Source organism: Pecten maximus, chromosome 5 (assembly GCF_902652985.1).
Source record: "Pecten maximus chromosome 5, xPecMax1.1, whole genome shotgun sequence".
Taxonomy (NCBI): domain Eukaryota; kingdom Metazoa; phylum Mollusca; class Bivalvia; order Pectinida; family Pectinidae; genus Pecten; species Pecten maximus.
In genome coordinates this window covers 9,427,501-9,451,130 of record NC_047019.1, presented here as the reverse complement: position 1 = coordinate 9,451,130, position 23,630 = coordinate 9,427,501, and the positions used below count along the sequence as shown (strand labels likewise).

The window sequence follows — 23,630 nt, the reverse complement described above, 5'->3', positions numbered from 1 at the left end:
GCAATAATTTTTCATTTAAAGTAGTGATACACAGGATTGTGTTCAATATTTGATTTGTGCTCGTCTGTATACTTCAGCGCTAGCGATCCCATCCAACTGTCCTAGATCAATAAATGTATGCAAAAATACCTTTTGTCTCTGTGTGATGTCTGTAGACAGAAATCTGCGATATTGTCCAGGGTGAACTAATATTTAGAGTTATCATTCCTTAGTCTAGCTTACACTTTCCTCAATAGTTAAGTACAAAGATTTTTGGCAATTAAATATTAAATAAATATTAAATTTTATAACAATTAATAGAAAACAGCAAAGGTCAAATTTCAGTTTTTGAATTCAATGCATGCATCAAATTTTATGACAATTTCTAGAAACAAATAAAGAGTGATCAGTTTTTGAGTCCAATGTATGTATCAAATTTTATGGAAAATTTTCAAGCTAACCGAATAGGAAGGAATAGAAGGGCGAGACAACACTTTAGATACACACACTTCTGTCGTAAATAAAGTTTTTATTTGAATGGATGACAGATTTGACCTTGTCAATGGTTATAACATGGTATGTTGTTAAGATACTCTGCAGTGCTATATGCTACAGATGAAATTTGAACAAAATCCATTTCCGAAATTGTAGAATATTCAATTCATTTCTCTGTATGACTGCCCTCAGTGGAGCCAGACACTGTTTATACAAAGTTCCTTTGACTAACTGGTGCTGCAGATCAAATTTGGTCAAAATCTTATTAGGCATTCTGGTGAGCTAAAAATTGAAAACTTCACAAATCATTGTACAGACAAGTGTTACATTGATTATAACTGGTATCCATACCTCATCTGACCTTGACCTTGGAAGACTTCAGGACAGTCTAAGGATGAATCGGATGAAACGATTCTGACTTAAAACAAGGTATCACTGAAAGATATAACTGATCTCTGATCAGTTTATTGACCTTTTGACCTAAAAATAAATTGCAAGGAAGTACTCCCAAAAAGGCAGCAATGTGATTAATTTGACCTCTGACTTGAATTATCATCTGGAAATCAATTTTCCATTTATAGAAAAGTGACCTTGACCTTTTGACATAAAAGAAATCTCAAGCATACACACCCAATGAGGAATCAGTACCAGTTTGTGAAGTTTGAGCTTGATTGGTCCACTTGAACTTGAGCTATTACCCAGAAATGGAGATTAGCAGACGACACTCTTTGATTGGGAGGGTGATAACTTGCAGACAAATAAGCAGCCATCAAATAAATTGGTTTGTCTGCAGTGAGTTCACTTCACTGCATCAGGACAACGAAATTGTTCCTTGCCACACAAAAAAGAAAATGCTTGTATACAAAATACTGATTTAATATTCAACAATGTACATAGTACATACATGCAGCATGTCACAGATTTAACCCCAGCACAAATGTTACAAAAGGCCCATAAGACCTGTATTTCTTGATTCTGGTATTTATGAAAACCAGACAATAAAATACCATTACCTACGAACTGATATAAGTAAATTATATTTTATTTCTTAACCCTGTGTTGCACAAAACACCATTACCTACGGACTGATAAAAGTTAATTACATTTGATTTCTTAACCCTGTGTTGCAATATATAATCTTCTGTTTATGGAATAATTATATGTAATACTAGTAAGTTGTGATTCATTTCATCACCTTACACCATTAACTGTGACTAGTTAGATAGCCTTGGAGTGCTAGAGGTCTAATATTTGTCTCGACCCTAGTTCTCCTTTTAAAAGCACTCCTTTTTAAATCGTAGTCCTGGAGAGGGCCATTTTGCTGACGTTTACTAACATACTATATAATATTCATAGGAATTATTCATTTTGCCATGTGTTATTCACCCTTTACACACTAGTATTTATTATTTATACACAGTACAACAAGCGTATGGTGTGTTCCAAGGACAAAAAAAATAAAAAAAATCAATCAAATTACACTAAATCCAAAAATCCAAAATTAAAATAAAATATATAATTATGCATCAGAGTAATTATGATCACAAACATACTTTTACTTCCAATAAGAAAAAGAAAAATAATTAAATCACAACTTCATTGAAAGCCTCTCTATGTTTTCACAACATATAAATTATGACAAAATTACAATAATATGTTAAATGGTAGAATTTATACCCTAATGAAGATACAATGCGAGAATAAATAGTAACTGTTATAGTAGTTTTTCCTAATTGCAAATTAAATGGGGAATCTACCCACTGATTACGTGGAATCTCTAATGCGGTGCTCCGCTCTCTACATGTAAATGAGCAGCATAAATTATGTCATCCACGCATAGGCAAACCAGTTGTTTTAAAGAATGGCAGACTGGCAATCAGGGTCACGCATAAGAAGCCGAAAGTTGATTAGACATACTGATTGCTGTCACAAAGGCAAAGAAAAGGATTGGATTAAATAACAACATCATCTACAACTTAGAGAGTCAACGTGAGGCTGTTAGACAAAAATTAAAGATAAACCACCATGAATTTGAAATGAAACTTCTTGCCATTTGATAAACAAACCCATGCTTTTCTGATTATCATCTGCGGATGTAACTATGCACACGCAAGGTTCGTTCACGTTCTATTTTTAGATGTTTATTTAATACTTAACTTATGAATTGCTGACGTAAATGAGCAGCTCTGACTGAAATTACATGAAGATAAACCTTTAAGGGATTATTAAGTTGATGAAGTTTTATATCTATAAACAAAGAGAGGCTTAAACAAGGATATTGATACAACAAAAGATTGAAACAATGGAGTTCATGGTTTTATTCACATAATTTAAATATAATTTATTTTTCTTGTTTACATAAAGGTATTAAAAATGTACAATTACAAACAACGGTGCTTCATTTGTTCACATAATTAACTTTTCTACATCATTTAAATTCAAAAAACAAAAAAATATTGATTTCAATTTTCAGCAGAATTCAACTCCCTTTCATCATTTCTGTGGATCAACACTTTAAAACGATGAGACTCTCGACTCTCTGTACACACATATTCAGCATTTGTACCTGAACAAAAACATTTTATGTACACAATTGACAAAATATTTCACTGATACAAGATTTTATACATCAACCATAAACCCAAATCTCAATAATTTATGGAATCTAATATTTCTCAGATTTATCCCCATTTCAAAGAACTTTATCACAAAACATACCTCCCAGAAACCAGGATGTGATGAAAAAGACGGTCAAAATAATGAGCTCTAAAGTTTGGAGCACAAGACCAATATGAAGTCCCCACAAATATTGATGATTTTACACACAAACCATTGATTAACTTTAAAAAAATCTTTGTCAAAATCATTTAATAAATAATGCATTTAATGTGCAGTAAAGGTCGATTGAAGAAGAAAAAAAAATGCCAATTAATAAACCACTCTGATTTGATCACAGGGGTCTGACACATTTATATGACCACGAACGAAAAAATATTCCCCGGACCAACCCCTAAATCATTTGTTATTGTCATAGTGATCTAGGGGTCAGATCCTAGGGCTAATTGTTTAATAATTCTGTGTTATAGGAACATGTCAAGCCCCTGTGACTTTGAACATAAGATCAATTCTCACTTGTTGATACATTACATCTTCCGTCAGATTTATTTAAAATAATTGATATTACCTGGATCTGTGTTAATTGACTAGACAGATTCTTTCATCAATATATCCATAAAGAGTTCTTTGTATGCATAGTGATATATGAATACAGGTACGTTTACAATACCTAATCTGGAAAATGGTTGCCGTGGTGATCATTGTTGATATGACAGTAGCAATACTAACCTTCACTAACACGGGTTAAACCCAATGAAAATTATGCAAATAATGATATACGTCTATATATATACATTTACCTTTAAGTTTTTCAGCCAACTTATATGTTTTGTGAAAAATAAACATGCGGAAAAATAAATATAATTTCAAAACTAAGAAATATGGCAGCAACTCCAGATATCTAAAATATATATGTCTCTCATAAACTCTCACACCTATTTCTCCAATTTTATTCATCTTTGACATCATTTCACTTTGTCCATCTTTCACTCTCATTTTGACATTGGCTACCGCTTACTCTACATGTATTCCAAACACCTAGCATCCTTCTTACATCATATCCAGTCAATAAAGCACTGGTTCATCTACACTACTTTGAAACTCCATAGGGTTAACATGTCAGACAGGTATACAGGCCTGTTAGGCCTTTTGCCAAGCCAGACAAGCATCAGAACCCTTGACATTCTTCCCATTTTATGAACATACAACTCTGGTGGTACAGTTGATTGAATAGTTTGGAATGTAGTAACTAAAGAAAAAAAAGATTTTAATCAGCAGAACTTTATCAAATCACATAATCCCAAAAACTATTATGAATTTTATCTTTCTTTAATTTGGGTTAATCCTTATTTTTGTCATCAGAGGTCAGAGAGATTTAAAAAAGTTATATTTAAAATGCAGTTTTAAAATCCGATAGTCTAAGAATAGACAAGAGGCCCATGGGCCTCAACAGTCACCCGAGTTTTGAAATATTTCAGTTAGTTTCCCCTTTTGGCAACGCCCATTAGTCAGGGCCAACTTGTGTATACCATCAAGCTGTCATCCTATGCTGATAATGTTAATCAAGTTAAAATGAATTCCAATAGAAATCAAACAAATCAAAGTCAAAAGTGTGATTCTCTGATGTAAACTATAGTAAAGATTACTCCCTCCCCAGAGGCGAACCTGAGTGGGATTTTTGTTAAAATAAAACTTAATCAAGAAATGCTATACTAGTCAGGGTCCTCAAAGTTGTTTCTGAAACTGTCAAGACATCTTCAGAGGATATCGCTACTCTGTTTTAGTTTTATTTTCATAAATTACTCTTTTAACTATCTCATCGTCACATAATATATTATAAATATTAAATTATAAATATCTGTCAGAAGTGTTGTACAGTTACCCATTTTTTTGAAGTGTACGTTTCTTTTTTCATCAAATGTGTTTCTCCATGCATCTTGAGCTCTTATATATATATATATATCATTGAAATGGCCTTTTTCAGATTAACTTGATGTTTGAGACCAATACTTGATCTAGTGTGATTTTAAAATTTAGCAACAAATTCAGCATCCCAGAATTAACTCCAGTCCCTAGTTCACTGAAGTTATTGTTCATTCTGAATCAGACATGTCTGTTGAGTAATCAGAATCACTATCATCGTCTTTATCCTTGTCCTCTTCATCGTCAGAAATGTCCCACTGAGGATGATCCTTCACTAACTTCGCTTCTTTCACATCCAGCTACAACATTGAAAGATAACACTTAATTTAAGGGCATATAGGTAAATGTCATGTTTCGTTTTCAGCTTGCGAGAAGCAGTATAGGGAAGGGAGCCAACCATCAGCTTTCAGTATAGGGAAGGGAGCCAACCATCAGCTTTCAGTATAGGGAAGGGAGCCAACCATCAGCTTTTTGTATAGGGAAGGGAGCCAACCATCAGCTTTCAGTATAGGGAAGGGAGCCAACCATCAGCTTTCAGTATAGGGAAGGGAGCCAACCATCAGCTTTCAGTATAGGGAAGGGAGACAACCATCATCTTTCAGTATAGGGAAAGGAGCCAACCATCAGCTTTCAGTATAGAGACGGGAGACAAACATCAGCTTTCAGTATAGGTACAGGAGACAACCATCAGCTTTCAGTATAGGGAAGGGAGCCAACCATCAGCTTTCAGTATAGGGAAGGGAGCCAACCATCAGCTTTCAGTATAGGGAATGGAGACAACCATCAGCTTTCAGTATAGGGAAGGGAGACGACCATCAGCTTTCAGTATAGGGAAGGGAGACAACTTTAAACGTTCAGTTTAGGGAAGAGAGATAGCTGCTAACTTACAGTTTAGGGAAGAGACAACCATTAGCATGCAGTTTAGGAAACAGGCGTAACCATTTTAGCTATGTTCAATTCAATTCGAAAGGAACTGGCTTTGAAACTTACCCTTATCTTTTGTTGTTGATCAAAATCGAGGTATGAGTCTGATCTTAGGATTACAAAATATGTGTAGACACCAGGCTTCACTGGAGCAGAAAATTTCAACTGGATCTGGAATGACAGATAATTTTCTTTAACTGGCATAAATAATATAGCTATAAGTATTGAACTATCATAAGTTGGCTTCATTGTTTATCTTTATAAATCCCGTCTGTTCAAAGGCACATCTAATTTTGTCAAGTTGGCATTCATATTTTAATGAAGCACTGAACTCATACTTCACGACTGTGCCAGTACATGTGTGAATTTATATGTCAAGAATTCACAGATGATCAATAAATCTGATGGATGATAAGTGGTGTCCTTGTGACAAACCGACTCATTCAGGTGATCCCTTGCCCAAAGTATGAAGTTCCAGTGTTATGAAGTGTAGGAGATTGAGCCCGGAAAAGATAATGTGTTGAGGAACAGATACAATGCAAATCTAATAGTCCCCTCCCAAGTTTCCGACATTAACTAATAAAACACTAAATATTCTGTTTATTCAATTCTAAGAATTTGAAAATCAAGAAAGCTACCCTTTTGAAAAGAAGAGCTTCAGAACACCATACCGTATTTGTCCTCAGATAATCCCCCCCCCCCCCCCGTGTTAAAATTAAGTACAAAAGTATTAAAGTTTTGGGGAGGGCTTACTTGTGAACCACTTCCACCTTGCTATTTTAAAACTGAAGATTCTGCAAAATGAAAGGGCTTATTTGTGGCAATGGACTTATTTACGGATCATTTCTGAATTGTCAGAATAAAAGACTACAATGATCATGCACCTTCTGATTCGGATGAAAACTAAATGTTTCATATTTGTCACTGTTGTAGACGAGATACCTACCTCTTCTTTTGTTTTCAGTGTTTGGATTTGTACAGGTGCTGTTATCAACATATGACTTTTCTTATCACCAACATAAAGCCACCAACCCTCTTGTCTGTCCTGAAAAACATCAAATAAAATAGATATAAGATGAAAATCTCTCTTTTTTCTTCTACTCGTGAGCAGAATTGAATTTTCATGGATTTGTTTATGTTTTCAAATACATCATGCAAAATAATGAAGAAACGATAAATTCTTTTGGACTAAAATAGACTTTTTTCACAATTGGATTTTCCGGGGTTTTTTGCTCAAAAACTACATACAACATTATAAAAGGGTGACATTTTCAAAAAGATGTCGCTCAATTAAGGCTAAAGGCTATTGCTGTATAATTCATGTCCCGCAGAAAGAAGCCAGAAGAAATAAATGCTATGCATGGTTGAGGCTGGAGAAATCTGGCTTATCATATGGTATAGTTTCAATGAAATAATTTCCTTTCGTAGTCCCTGTTTGACAAACCTGGAGACTTATGTGGTAGATGTTTTGACTGAAGTAGCTCTTAATTAGAGTCATCATATTTGACACAACCTTGTAATACTGAAAGTTCTATGGTAACATAGTGGGCATCATTTTCTTCAAAAGCTAAACTTCTTACGTCTGAGAAGTACAGACAGTGGACTAGAACTACTTACGTCTGAGAAGTACAGACAGTGGACTAGAACTACTTACGTCTGAGAAGAACAGACAGTGGATTGGAACTACTTACGTCTGAGAAGAACAGACAGTGGACTGGAACTACTTACGTCTGAGAAGTACGGACAATGGACCGGATGGCTTTCTTTGACTTTTGTATCTAAAGTTGTTTCCATTTTTGCTTCCTCCTGGTATTTCTTCCACTGTTCTTCATCGTCCTCCTCTACAACTGCAGCATTCTTGTCTTGATCGTTAGCTCTTTCAACCATTTTTGTGTTCTCTTCTTCCGAATCGTTTCCTCCTTCGTCTGTCTCTGCATCACTATTGTCATTTTCTTCCTCTTTCTTATGAGCCTCTGTCTCAGCACCACCGATCGTCGCCACAGCCAACGAGTTCTATGTGATTAACAAGTGGATAATGACAACCTATTGTTTTGTAGTTAGATAGTGTTTGTATGAAGCTTAAATTTTTATTTAATTTGGTAATTTGGCAGATAGTTCCTCTTACGAAAACCCATCACCTGATAACCGATATTTCAGCAGATATGAATAAAATTATGATGGCTCCCAATGATACTTTTACTGATCACAGATCTACATCACCCAATGACTGACTCTGTTACTGAATGGCAGATCCACATCAACCAATGACTGACTCTGTTACTGAATAACAGATCTACATCACCCAATGCTTTGTATCATTAATTGATAAGTACCTGATTGTTATTTATAAACTGATGACTGATGCAGAAACAGACAAATACTAACTACCTGTTTGTTTGATTCCTTCTCAGCTGCAGCAGCTTTCCAGTTGTATGCTTGCTTAGGTGCCTTTTTCTTCTTCACAACTTTTTTATTTTTCTGTTGCTTCTTAGCTGCTGTTTTCTGTGGCTGCTGGGTTTGCTGTTGGTTTTTAAGTGAATCTGCTGGCTCCTATCAAAAATGAAAGTAATCTTTTTAAATCAAGCAAATAATTGAGAAGAAGGGCTGAAACTCCTGAAATCTGAATCCGAAATTAAACATTCTTTTTTTTTTAAATGTTGATAAATCTCAATCTCAAAGACAATCCACTTTCATTTACCATTTTTTTTCTACAGTTGTTAGGGTCTAGTGACAGGGCAAGTCTCAACTCACATTTTCTATCTTATTTTTCATTTATTTTATTGTCAATACTTATGTATCAGACTCTCATTTCAATCCCCTGGTTGGTTCAAGAGTTTTCTTTCATACAAAATAGATAAATAGATGATATATCTGGGCCATTTTGATTGTGTTGCTAAAAGTGGAATTGATTATTGTGTCTATTTTTTTTTTATTTTTATTTTTATTTTGTATAGTTGTATTTTTATACAACCGATATTATGCACAAAGAAGTCTTGTACCTTCCAGGGTAGCTTCTAAGCTTAACATGCTACCACTGTTAGTACACACTTGTAGTGCAGTTATTTGCTCTTGTGGAAAAAAGTTTTCAAGTGAATACCGTAAATATTCGCATATAGTGCGCACTTTTTTTTCAAAAATTGACAAGTGAAAAAGACCACTGCGCACTATACGCAAGTACAAGCCTTTTCCCAGTCAGAATGGATGTGATTTTACTGAGATTTGTGATCGTTTCCTTTCACAGCAGGATTGATTTAATACTTATATATAACATATATAAAGCATTAAGAAAGTAATAGTTAACAAATAATCAAAGAAATGAATAGTTATTTTAATGTTTAATTCCTTGAAATTGTGTATTTATCAGCAATTACGTGGATTTATCTAAGTCGATCGTGAGCCACATGTTCCGTACACATACGATCTCACTTGAACATGTTCCCGTATTCAGGTCCAAAACGATGTATAACATCTCAATTAACATCAAACAAAACTTGAAATGATATAGCAGTACTTAGTTATTTCATACTTCTAAATTAATCACCTTATAGCTGATAGATCAAAATATGTCAATAACTTAATAACAATGACAACATACAAGGCAACTGACTAATAAATTCAGAGTGAATTTCCTAAAAATGTGTATTGAAAACTGGCTTAATTTTTCTAAATTACAGGCAGGTATAAAATTAAACAACTCACCAATTCCATATCTTCAGTTTTTGTGTTCTCCTCTATTGCTTCCTGATCCATGTGAGAAAACTCAATGTTATCTTTCTCAAACAAAACCTCCATGTTCTCTCGGTGGAGTTCCACAGTTACCGTGACAATAGAGCCTGCTGTGATCGTCGAATCCTCATCATCGAGTACTGAAAAGACATAAACATTTAGCACTTATGCCACTTTTCTACTATACATAGGCATTTCTAAACATATATTTTCCCCACTTTATATATATAAACACAACGACAGATTGCAGACAATTTTAGTATGATTTGAATTTTTTTCAAGAAATGTCGCCAAAATGTATTAACACAACATGTGTCATGCATGACCAGTAGAATCAAGTTAAAACGCTCTCAGTCAGTAGGTCTATACCCACATGGTGCATGTTGGTAAATTATCTCAATTTAAAGCATTTTTGACATCAAAGCCTCAATGGTGTAAAATCATGTGCCTATATCAATTTTCCTATCAAACATTGTTCTAAATAAAACAAATGGAAATAGAGACTGCATGGTCAGCATATTAAAATCTAAGCTGTATTTTCGTGAGGTAAAGAAAGACAAAAGCAGAAAGCCTCTGTCCTGAGCCAAAAATACAGCTTAGATTTCAAGACACTGACCATGTATTCTATTCATCATCCAACAGTCATCAAAAAATGCATTTCTAAATGTTTGTTTGTTTGTTTTGGTTTAACGTCCTATTAACAGCCAGGGTCATTTAAGGACGTGCCAAGTTTTGGAGGTGGAAGAAAGCCACCGGCCTACAGTCAGTACCTGGCAACTGCCCCACATAGGTTTCGAACTCGCAACCCAGTGTTGGAGGGCTAGGGTTAAAGTGTCGGTACATCTTAACCATTCGGCCACCGCGGCTCCTATTTTTTTCCTAAATGAAACGGTTTCAACAATATTCTAAATATGTTCGCCTACTTGGAAGTAGTCAGTCAAAATGACACGAACTAAAATTAAAAATTACAGCTGTTTTCCATCACTACCAAATACAGCAAAAATATACCGGGTATCTGGTGTGTGTATTTCGACAATGCGAATGCCCGTTACAGGATAAAATGTGTTCAAATATCATTATGAAGAACACTGATTACCCATGATGCACCACACATTTCCTCTGATTAATGTTTTTGTACCAGATATGATGAATCATTATACCTCAAAAATCCTATAGGTTGGACCTTAAGACATGAATTGACTATGAAATGGTAAGTCCCATTTTGATTTTGTCCAGATTTCGTGAGATTTATCCCGATCTGAATACTTACCCTCTGACCTGACCTCCATGGTAACGTAGGGCATTGATGCACACACATTGATGATATCTCTATATTCCTCATTACCAAGGTTACGGAATAACAACCTCCTGTCCTCCTCTTTCATAGCAATGAGATCAGTGATTCTCTGGATGTGTCTCTGTGAAAAAACACAAACCAACGCACATATTACTGGTAATGAACATGACGCCAAATCAACACACATATTACTGGTACTGAACATGACACCAAACCAACACACATATTACTGGTACTGAACATGACGCCAAATCAACACACATATTACTGGTACTGAACATGACGCCACACCTGAACTGCCAGAATTTGGCAAATATGAAAAATTTAAATTGGCCAAAAAATCAAATCCAAATCAAAACATCAAAATCTTGATGCCCGATACAGTAAAAAATTTTCCATAAATTTTGGATTTTCTTTCCAGCCGTTTCATTTGTTTTACATCTGGCCTCATTGGCTATTTCTGTCTTTGAAGTCCTCTGTTTTGTTTTTTTTTTTGAACATTCACACTGACAGTTACTGAATAGTATCAAAGAATACAAAAATCAAACTGAAAATAAAAACTTCAACATCATTTACCAACCTTTTTAGTGTTAAAATGTTTCAGCATATCCTGGCCTATATGAGGAAGCTGTAGTAGCGGACTTGACCTCTCGTTGAGGCCCTGAATCAACATCTGTGATGCCTTCATACAATTCTCTACAGTCTCCAGGCGTGGCATGTGTGCTACAGCTGTTAAACGACAAAACAAGGAAAGACTTGAAATCTTCTTTTTACAAAATTAAAATTAAATCTAAACCATTAGTCAGATCCAGAAATTTGAAAATCCATTTCATTATGATTGTTAGGAGAAATGTATTTGGATCAGTGTATAATATACATGTATACAAGATTTTTAAAATACCACTTTCACTAAATTAATAATTTCAATATTTATCAAATTTCTCTTTATATCATTTTCTGTTGTCTGTCAGAAGAAATATATGATATCAATATTAATGCACAATATGCATAAAAGTTTTTCAGAAGATGTCTCTTTTTACTCAATGATAACGATTTTTTCTTTTTTTTTAGTTCCTATATCTAAAATGAACGAGTGTTTATACCATTGCGAGCTGCCCCTGCTACAAGTTGGGCAGTGATGTTGATCATCTCGTTGATAAGGCAAGGACATTTGCCTATGACAAATTGCTTATCTGAAACAAAACAAAATGTTCTTAATAATTAAACATGCATTCTGTGAGTATTGCTTAACCAATACATGTCCCCTGTTTTTTTGTTTTTTTTTGTTTAACGTCCTATTAACAGCCAGGGTCATTTAAGGACATGCCAGGTTTGGGAGTGGAGGAAAGCTGGAGTACCTGGAGAAAAACCACCGGCCTATGGTCAGTACCTGGCAACTGCCCCACGTAGGTTTCAAACTCGCAACCCAGAGGTGGAAGGCTAGTGACACCTTAACCACTCGGCCACCGCGGCCCCTGGCTGAACCAGAGAGATTGCAACTTAACCAGAGTGGTTTTAACTGAACCAGAGAGGCAGGAGATTGCCAAATTTAGAAGCATGAATGATAAAATCGACATGGTCGTTGGGTTGCGCTTACCTTGCTCTAAGGTTGAAGACTGGAGGTCCAGACGGGTAAAGTGTGCATGGAGGAGAGCTCTGGCCTTGACACTGTAGGGGAAACACAGTGGCTTCTCCTTATTCTTCTCATCAAGGTGAGGTAACCTCTTAATCAGCTGAAAAGGAATTTATGGAAATGAATTTAGGCAGAATAGACAGGAATATGCAAATTTACACGATAAACATACATATTCATATGTCTGTCTTTATACTCCAACCTATAATGCATATCTGTAAAATAGAGTTTTGTTTCTTTCACTTCTTATTCAATTTGCAATAATATTTCCTAATAAGCAATGGCAGGTTATTTTAAGAAGGAAACCAAAAATAATCAAGATAAACTTACCTGCCATGTTAATCTTTACAAAGCAGATTACCAGTATGTATGTTAAGGGGAGAATTTGATCTGTTACATTTATTAAAAAAATTGAAATTGTGAAATTTGATGAAGACTAGACAAGCCTTTTTCTGCGGGCTATTTCCCAATTAAAATTATTTCATATCTAAGCCAAATTCCAAAATTTGCAGTTTACTCCTGAAAAAAAAACTTTCTCAATTCATCAATTTTCTTCCCAAAATGAGACAAAAAGGCCCTTTCCCAAACCAGTGACAAAAAGCCCCGCTAGACTGAGGAAGCTAGATGGTTGCTTATCTGTGTATTGATGAACAACTTGTTTTAGAAGGAAGTTATTTTTTCTATGAGCATCCAGACAATTTAACCAGTAGATAAATTGTGCATACCTGCGGTACTTCTTCATTGTCACTCGGCCGTTCTATAACCTCCTTATTGTGAAACTTGTCAAATTCAAACGATGCTCCTAACACCATTATACAACCTGTGGATTAAGTTATAAAATTGTTAGTAAATTTCTACAATATGTAAAGAATTGTTCGTAATTTTTTATGATATATAACTATTTTCTACATCATTTCACTAAAATGCAAGTCAACTTCCTTTATGGATGACTAACAAAATCAAAATTTATCTTATAATATTTAATGCAACTGAATATCGATGAAGCGTGACTGCATGTTTCAACAAACTTTGAATATCACTGAAGATTTGATATACATAACTGTACTACAGAACAACATTCATCAGCAAATCTAAATAATATTTCTGTTTTTCACAGTCGCTGACTATGAATACAAGTCACTCTAAAAAATGTTTGCTATCAGAAGTTCTTCATCCAATTAATTTACTACAGCTACACAGGTCAAAACTGGTAATAATTAAATACAGTTAAATTTCTCTGCTGTGATTTCCACGTCAGTATTTTTCTAAAGAATGCCTCACGTTTAAGCATCATGTTGGGTGCCTTCTGGAAGAAGAAATAGTAGAGTCGGGTTGTATCCAGCAGCACTTGGTCCTTGCTGAACTTGATGGAGCGGTACCACCAAATACCCTGCAAACAGAAATGAAATTTTAACCAGTTGCAGTCAAAAGTGAGACGAACTTGAACTTCACAAGAGCTGTGGATCAGAAAATCTATATAAAACCTTGGTATTGGATTAAAGTTTTACTTGAAATTTAAAAAATAATTCTTTTTTTACTTTTATTTTTTTTTTCTCGCATTGTCACAAATCTCGATCCTTCCATTTTCAAAGTTAGGAGACAAATTTGATAGAAAATCCCTTTCTTTGTATGTTTTTGCTGAATCTCCATAAAATAAGTAGTAATTTAGAAAAATGTACATGTAGTTCAAAGTCAAAAACCCTGATAGGAGAATCACCATATTTTTAGCATTTTGTTCTCCTGGGACCAATAGATATTAGTGGGCTTATTACCGATCTTATTGAGAAACGAGTAAAAACTTAGATATTCGTTCTTGGCAAATGTGGTGCATTGTGAATAACCAACAGAACTAAACGGTATATATGTATTAAACTTTACCAATTGGTCTCACAATAACACAATAAAGAAGGACAGAACATAGGCATTTCAGCTTCAATACATTACCTTGTCAAAGATGTTCAAAATTAAAACAATCGGGAACAAAATTGTTTCACAAAGCCATGATTTCAAAATGAAACTTACCACAACCACTGGTAGGATGATCATAAAGATTAAACCGTAGGCAGCCAAGACCTGAAATATTCATATGAAATATCAAATTTTTGCTTGAAAAAAATTTCATTCATTACATGTACATGCACACAGACATACTTTATTATTTAAGATTATTCAAACAAATGCTGAAGAAATTTTCTCAAGATATATTTTTCTGCTTCCCTCAATAAAACTTAGAATTTTAAAGTTTTTTCAATTACAGATATCACTTTAAAAATGTTAATTGTGTCTCATTGTCTTCAGCTATGAAGACAATGGTTATGTCCAGAACTCCTCGGGACATACATACATATTCTACAATCAGATGTACAACCTCTGAAATCTAATCACTATATAATCTAGATATCAACTTCATCATCAATTTATTGTTCTTGATACTCTTCTTTAAAGGGACATTCCTTCGTTCGTACACAAGAAACATGCACAATTTCTACTGATGCAATGTATGACCGAACAATGATTATATGAGTGCTTGAGCCTACAAGTATTAATGAAATTAACGTCGAAATGTACAGGAAAAAGGGGTATTGCAGACAAATACTGTATGTTTTTGTGGTGATAAGTGCTACTTCGTGTCGAATTAAGAACTTTCAGGACTTAATACTCAAAGAACTTTGGTTTATCTTGAGAGTAAAACTGCCATATTCTTTCTTGAACCTGAATAGTTTTATATGGTACTTACCAACATGGAATTTTCCCTCTCAACGATCCATTTTGGCAATGCAATACCAAATCTCACAACTACAAAAATAAATAACATCCAACGAAATTAGCTGTACTTACAATATTCACATTATTACTTACTCAATATTTGAAGCAATAATTTCTATTGCTTAATAAATGGAGGTTTTTACCTAAACACATAAACAAGATCAATAATTTGACATGTTTAATAAATTCCATATATTGCTGGCACATGAGTTTAAGATTCTATTTCTCTCATTCTTAACTTACATACATATAAGAGTAATTATTTGGCAAAAACTTTTGAATTTATTTTCCTGTAGGTAAAGACTGGTTATTTTAAACTCGAATTGTAAGTTTCCTATCTGACGTCATCAGGGAATGTCTTTATGGCATCACAATATCATTTATGACATTACAAGATCTGCCCGTTGGTTTAAGAGAGACCTAACTACTTACCTCCTGGTCCGTCAGGGTTTCCATGTTTCTCCCAATTTTCCTTCGTGTCCTCATCTGTCAATCTGTAAAAAAATTATATTTTTGTTACTTCACTGTATACAGACACATCACAAATAAACAAGCAACTATCTTGAAAAAAATCTTTTTTCAACAAGCAAATGATTTTGAGATAAAATGTTGAACTTGGAAATATTCTTTTGATGAAATTTTGATCAAGATAATCATCCTTTATAGATGAAGTTCTAAACTTGCACATAGTCTCTCCATAATTTGTCCTGAAACGAGAAGTTGAGCATGCACCTTTAAACACCTTGAATTGAAATGTTCTAAAAATAAGATCGGGCATAGACAGTAAGAATTATCATAGAAAATGAGGCATTACTTACGCTGCATAAGCTTTGGCTATTTTCATGAACTTCTTAGGATCTCCAGTCTCCTTGTCAGGATGGTACTTCAAACTCATTGCACGATACGCTTTCTTAATTTCTTTATCCGACGCACCCTAAAAAATTCAAATGTTTAGGGAATGATTTGGAAATTTTATGTAGGTTATAAGAACAGCAGAAAAGCCAAAATAATCAATATCATTTCTTATGACATTTTAAATGAATAAAAACAAAAAAAAAGTAACAAAGCAATAGAACAATTCTTATCAAATATTATACAAATATATATATTTGTTTTATTACATTATCACTAAGACACACTTAGAATCACTGAAATCTTGACTTTCTTGTAAGTTTCTAGAAGTTGCCATAACTGTCATCTGAGTGACTTAGACGCTTGAAAGGGTAGGACAAAATTCTGAGGCGTCACAGGTGTTCAATAGTTCGTACATGACCAAATTCTGAAACATCACAAGTGTTCAATAGTTTGCACGTGACCAAATTCCAAAGCGTGACAGGTGTTCACTAGTTCGCATATGACTATACAATTTAGTTCAAAATATAGCTTATGCGCATATTTAAGGAAAATCAAGCACATTATGTAATAAATATGTAAATTGCTATGCCAAAGAGCTATCAGTATTTTGAGAAAATGTGCCCGTTTTGTTGCTTTTGACATTATCATATTAACTGAAACACAGCCATATCACAATTACATGTGGTTATCTCATCTCCGTGTCGAGATCGTATGTGAATGCAACCTCATTAATTTATTAATATGAAGCAGTACCTGTAATATTATATTACACCTTAGTAATTCTCTCTCTTAACCGTTACACAATACTTCTTCCTATCCAGGCACGCTGGAATTTGTTCTCAGCTCTGTATTTTTTCTGAGCTCGTTCTGAACAAGTGAATCAAATGAGTTTCAGAATGGATGGGTCAAATGCCCTCCTCTATCAAAATGTGTGTGACATAGATGTGCACAGTGGGCATTTTCGATGAAGCAGAAGATGCTTACTCTTCTGAAACACCTGGTCTTATTCTCCTAATGCTTTTTCAAGTAAATGCAAGTCTATATTTTGTTTATATTTTGCCCTAATTTTTTTTATTTTAAGTTAGAATAACAGTTTTTTTTATAGGTATATATCTATAAGGTATTCTCTGTTGTTTTACTGCTAAATATGCATGTATATAATTATGCAAATGTATCTTTTTCCAAAAGAAACTCCTAATTTAGGGGCTTGTTTTTAAAAGAAAAAGAATCACTTGGAATGAGCACTATAAAGAAACCTTAACCAATACTTACCCTGTCTATACCGAGTTCCAAGTAGGGGTCGTATTCCACATAGTCCATTTGAATCTTTGACACCTTGTATGCGAGGGCTATCAAAATAACCCAGCTTATAATGAGCCCAAATTTTCTGTAAATTAGAAAAACAAAATATTGAAAATTTTCTGTAAATTAAAAAAACAAATTCTTGAAACAAGCATTGCAGGACATATATGCATTTTACTATCAAATATAATGTACCAGTAATTAATGCAAAAACTGGGTTTTTTTTAATTAATGTTCTGCCACCTACTAAAAACAGCAGCTTCTAATAAGAATTTCATGGGGTCGGTATGATATGCTTGGTAAGTCATGATATATTATTAACATTGAATCATTACAAAATATTTATTATTATCACATTCTATAAGTTTATCCTGATTTTTCTTTACAAACAGTTTTGAAAGATGTTATACCCCAGAAATATTTGATAACACATCAATGTTAAATGTTTCTCTTTTTATAGGCTATACACATATGTACAGTAAGACTTACACAGCTCGGTCCCTGACCTGATACTTTATAGACTACACATATGTACAGTAAGACTTACACAGCTCGGTCCCTGACCCGATACGCTCTAGACTACACATATGCACAGTAAGACTTACACAGCTCGGTCCCTGACCTGATACTTTATAGACTACACATATGTACAGTAAGACTTACACAGCTCGGTCCCTGACCTGATACTTTATAGACTACACATATGTACAGTAAGACTTACACAGCTCGGTCCCTGACCCGATACTTTATAGACTACACATATATACAGTAAGACTTACACGGCTCGGTCCCTGACCCGATACTTTATAGACTACACATATGTACAGTAAGACTTACACGGCTCGGTCCCTGACCCGATACTTTATAGACTACACATATGTACAGTAAGACTTACACAGCTCGGTCCCTGGTCCGGTCCCACTTTGAGTTTGCCTTTAGCCGGTACTTCTTCAGTTGACATGGTTCACAATTACAGCCCTTTCTCTTGTCTTTTTCAGGTTCTGTTCAACACAAGACACAGATAATGTGAAACCTGTCATTACTGACATAAAGATAGGATTAAATGGTCAGAAAGAATAGGGTGTCTGTTTAGATGATACATACACCCAGTATGTGTATCTGTCCCATATAAGATTTGCACCTGCTCACAACGAAGCCCCTTTCTTCATTTTTTGCAGAATCATAATTTTATAAAAAGTATCCTTAGAGTGGTTCACAAATAAGCTCTCCCTAAATCTTAAATTTGAGCTTTTACACTAAGGGAGGGGGGCTTATTTGAGGATAAATACGGTATGTGATGAAACATATTTTCTTCCTCGGTTAAAAATTAACTTTTAACAGATGTTTTCTAAGGATTCTTAGGTTATATGGGTAGTACTTATAAATGTGCATGCCTAAATCTGTTACAGGATTTTAAGCTTTGGTGGGCATGTAGATAGGTAAAATATGTAAGAAGGTAGGCACACAGGGACTTGGCAAAATCTATATATATTGATCATGGGTATGGAGATTGTGTCAGGTCCCTGTGGGTATAAAAATATCTTATAGTTTGTGTCTTCATTGCATGCTTTGATAATAATTCAAAATGTTGTACCAATATCTGAATGAGGACAGACTTAAAATTGTCTGATTTCTATATCGGAATCATGTACGTTATATTCCAATGCATATGTTCCTTGTTGTATCCTGAACCAGGAAGTGACATTTGACCTCAAACGGCATGCATAGCTACAGGCAATTCCATACAGAACCGTCACGTGTCAAAAGTATCTCGATTTATTAATCTATTATATATATAGCTTTCAGTAGCGCTGGCAGCCCTCAAGCTGTCGGCCGGCTTATAACTGATTGTTATCAACAGCTTAAAGAATTACTAGCTATAGCTATAGGTGTTGCATCAAAATAAGGAAGCAAAATATCTGATGAAATATGTATACACACTATACATTTCTGATGTAAAGTTTTGCCTTTTTTATATTTCGCTGTGTTATTGACATCAGTGGTGGGGTGACCATTGGAAAGAGCATTATTAATAAGATATATAGACAGCTTCAGTTAATACACATCTAAAAATATTTAAATAAAAAAAAAAAAAAAAACAACAGAAATTATCAATTTGATAAATTTTATAAAAAGATAAACAATTGCTATACATTCTGCAAGTTCTATCCAATTCCTCACAAATTTTATCAGTTGAGCTTTTAAGAAGAAAATAATATTGAGATAAAATCCAAATATATTTTCAAAATATCTCAATAACGCCAATACCTTGTTGATGACAGAGAACATTGATCACATGGAAGATGGCATGATAGTGAAGACATAGAAAGTCATACAAACAAATGTAGAAATCTATAAGCAGTAGTGTGATTTATAATTTATATTTTGATTTACGAATTATAAATATAATAGTGAACTAATTCAGAATACCATTATCTGAATTCTCAAATACCTTAAATATCAATATCGGAATTCTCAGATACCTTAATTATATAAGTTAATATTTAGAGTAAATACATCCGTTGGTTTATATAACTAAGAGATAGACACGACTGGTATCCTATATTTAGTTCCTAAATTTCTTGGGGCTAATATTTCGCTTTTTTCAAGTTTCAGACATCCTGTATAGTTCACTGGCATTAAGTTCCACACAACAATATATACCTTGTAAATATTCTGCAGTACACACTTCAATCCATTTGTGTGTATATAAATATTAACTAATTTATTTCTATGCTACATTCTATAACAATATTAATGACCGTAGATATAGCGAAATTAAATCCATCATTAATATTAGAAACTACACTCTATATAACTTACATAGCTACATGTTTTAACATTTTATCATATTTCCCAAGATTATCCATCAATCAATTTTCATTTTTTTCTGAAACATCAACTGAACAGCATCAGTGGTCAAGTTGATATCAAAGATGGAATAAGGATGTCAAGTAAACTAGACAACTATACATATTTCATGTAGATAGGTCTTGGCATTATAATTATTTGCCATGAATAAAAAATGGCACAAAATAGTCAATACATGTTCTTGCTCTAATTTCTCAGTATGATCAATGGCTAACAACTATTTACACACAGTCTATATATGTACTTCTACTCGTTAGTGGGATCACTTCAACATCTTAATATTAACAATGAGTGCATGTGTGAAACACACAACCTTGTATTTCACAGTCTGAAAACTGGCTTGATTACTATGGCAACTTTAACCTGGTATAGAACAATGAACTGGACTGGTCAATACCACACCATTTGGAGGTCTCAGCTACAGATGCAAAATTGGAAAGTATAGGTCACTTTACTATATCTCAGCCTGGTGGAAACGTCCTTTCAGACCACTGGTTGGGCATCTGCTTTAGACTGAATATCACAAGTGCGAGCCCCAGTAGAGGCAGATTTTTCATTTTCATTTCAGGGTACCAATTGATGTGAAAGAACATCTTGAAAAGCACATTCCTGCCAAGTGTCGAGATGGAGATCAAACTCTGGTCCTCTTCCAAATTATGTCAAAAACTGATTTAGATAGATTGGTGTCCAAACTTTATGCAGAGACAACAATTGTCACGTTCGAGAATTCAATCTCACAAAAAAACTTTTCATGTCACAATAAAGGAACTTAAATGACAGTGTCATGGTTCATAATCTATTTCTGTCTGAAACCCTGTTTTAGATATAATTCAGTTTAGTTTCAAAAAAATATTAAAAATTTCCATGAATTTTCAATTCAATTATGATTTCTGTCATTAACGGTAATTTTCAACCTTCTCTATCTCTTGTTGATCGCTACATGACATTTTTCTTTACCATCAAATCCAATGGCAGAGAGTGATCATTTTGTATCATGAAAGTGTTAGGCTAATATCATAATGTGTAAATTGTTGACCTGTTTTCCAGTAAATAAGAAATAACTCACAAAAAATTATATTTATTTTCCCTCTGCTACCTGCCACATTAAGACTAAAATATTTAAACGCCTTGTAAGGCCATCAACGAACACAATCTAAAATGTGTTGAAGGTGAAAGAAAATCCGTGGACATGAATAAAATGTCTTGTATTCAGACCTTGGAAACATATGGATGTTACATTTGCCTTGCCATAGCAGTGAAAACCAGTCATGATTCTGACAAGCATATTTTTTAAAACAACCTTTCATTTAAATCATACACATTCTAAGAATGTTCTTATTGAATCGACATATTATGTACCAAGATGAAATTGAAATAAGTGTTATCGTGATTTTTAGGAAAAAAAAACATTTTCGCTCAGTCGCTGGGCCAAATGTTACTTACCAGTTTTTTTATCCGAAGGCCAGAAATAGTAGGCGGTTGTTGGTACAAGCCATAAACTCCAGAATGATAAAAGGAAGTAGAAAAACGTCCCCCCTTCTTCGTCATATTCAAACTGCATGCCCGCCATCCTTAAATGCTAAATTGCTACCAGTACCTTATTGAAGAACAACGTCACCTCTTCTTATACCGGAAGTAGCTTTCATATGCTCAGTTAAGGGTACTGCTAAAGTTATGAGTCATGGGCTGAATTGACCTGAACATATATTGAGTAAACAGTACAACCTAATGTAGCTAAATATTTAAGCAAAAGTTACATTTTCTAGAGTATCCAAAGAGATAACTGGCTTTACTAAACAAATTAACAATAAATCTATCTTATAGAATAAGAATATTAAACAGAAAAAAACGCCATCAAGAGTGTTACGGTAAATATGTTGAATCAGAGACATTTATTTATGTGATATAGACGTCTCTGGTTGAATAAATAAGTAGGCGAACTTGTTCTATATAAATGTATAAATCTCCATAAGAATTTTGTTCGGATAAAGGGGTTAGATCAAGAGGGGTTAGATAAGAGAGTATTACTAACTCAAAAGCGGGAATTTCATATTAAACTTCGGTAAAAATGACGATCCCGGTGTTCATTATATAATGAACATCGGGCCGTCGTTTTTACTAAGGGGAGGTCCAAATACACGTAGACTGTAACAAATTCTACCGTCCCTGTGGTTATGACCCGGCTACTCCTCTTGGGGAAGAGCACGATACTCCCCTTCAAGAGGAAATAGGCTGATCGTTAACCCTTGGTCAACGAAATGTCTCCATGCCCAACGGAATTTAGGTGGAAGCGTAGGCACCACCAGTGATATGGGGTTTCTATCACGTCCAATATATTGTGGTGATGGAGAGAGTTCAAAAACAGACCACAAGGAAGTTTACAACCTACTCCAGAGATGATGGAAGAATAGTGATAACGGCCACCATGCGCTACCTGAGAAAAGAAGTTATACGAGACAGTCAACAACGTTGTCGAAACGGAGCTGCCATGATTGCTGTTGAGATATGCAAATGGACGATGCAGGCCAAATGGACCATTTGTTGAGATTTTAAATATATACGTATGTTTTTACACCAACTTCGAAGCTATAATATAAGTAGGTCTATGTTTTTTTTTATTTTTTCAAATGTCACCATTTATCATATTTATTAATCATATATATGTGTTTATTTTTATGCACCCGTCAAGTTTCCATGGTTATAATGACACGAGATCCGATAGGGATATTGGCCCCCACCATTTAATGTTCTTATTTGTTCTATGATAGACTGATTTTCTCTCTACTTTCCCTTTCTTACTCCTTTCCTCTTAATAATCTGATAACCTTCATACGAAATCTAGAAATATAAGAACTTTCTCTTTGTGACAAATAGAGCTAAATAATTTAAACTGACAACATCCAGAACTGTGACTTGTCGACCATTTTAGTATTCCTTCAGTGCTTTTCAAGAAATAGCCATAATAATCTTCAATTGTCAAAATCCAATATGGCTTGTTGGCCTGTTTTTTTACTCCTCAGAATAAAAATTAAATGAGCACAAGTAGAGATCAAGGAGATACTACATATGAAGGTTGAGAGAAATCCCTTATGTACTTTTCAAGAAGTTGCGATTAAAATTCTTTTTAACGAGCGTTTCTGAATAACCAACAGAACATTACATTATAAGGCTAGTTATATATATGGTTGATTAATTTCAACCTTGTTCACAAATTACCTTGGCTCACTCTACAGTTTAAAGTCG

General features: G+C 34.2%; 1 protein-coding gene across 2 annotated transcripts; it reads right to left on the bottom strand.

Annotated features, from left to right (window-relative positions):
- Positions 1-1,332: 1,332 nt before the first annotated feature.
- LOC117327075 (translocation protein SEC63 homolog) lies at positions 1,333-22,005 on the bottom strand. 2 transcript variants are annotated; one of them, XM_033883904.1, is made up of 19 exons: positions 21,831-22,005; positions 18,412-18,517; positions 17,487-17,601; positions 16,178-16,293; positions 15,792-15,853; positions 15,331-15,389; positions 14,616-14,666; positions 13,875-13,983; positions 13,319-13,413; positions 12,558-12,693; positions 12,064-12,153; positions 11,541-11,689; positions 10,934-11,081; positions 9,637-9,803; positions 8,323-8,487; positions 7,666-7,950; positions 6,884-6,982; positions 6,004-6,108; positions 1,333-5,312 (listed from the first exon to the last, which is right to left on the bottom strand). In XM_033883904.1, the coding sequence occupies exons 1-19, from the start codon at positions 21,955-21,957 to the stop codon at positions 5,184-5,186; spliced, it is 2,313 nt and encodes a 770-aa protein (XP_033739795.1). In that variant the 5' UTR covers positions 21,958-22,005; the 3' UTR covers positions 1,333-5,183. The 2 variants fall into 2 exon arrangements, with proteins under 2 accessions (XP_033739795.1, XP_033739797.1); XM_033883906.1 differs by having other exon boundaries at positions 8,326-8,487; positions 21,831-21,957.
- Between the last annotated feature and the right edge of the window lie 1,625 nt (positions 22,006-23,630).

Bases quoted from the DNA above. Each gene is read 5' to 3' on its own strand.
- LOC117327075 (XM_033883904.1), bottom strand. From the start codon at position 21,957: ATGGCGGGCATGCAGTTTGAATATGACGAAGAAGGGGGGACGTTTTTC. The intron at 14,667-15,330 runs GTAAGTACCATA...TGAATATTTCAG, and splicing joins AGAGGGAAAATTCCATGTTG to GTCTTGGCTGCCTACGGTTT. The intron at 6,109-6,883 runs GTAGGTATCTCG...CTGTCATTCCAG, and splicing joins CACTGAAAACAAAAGAAGAG to ATCCAGTTGAAATTTTCTGC.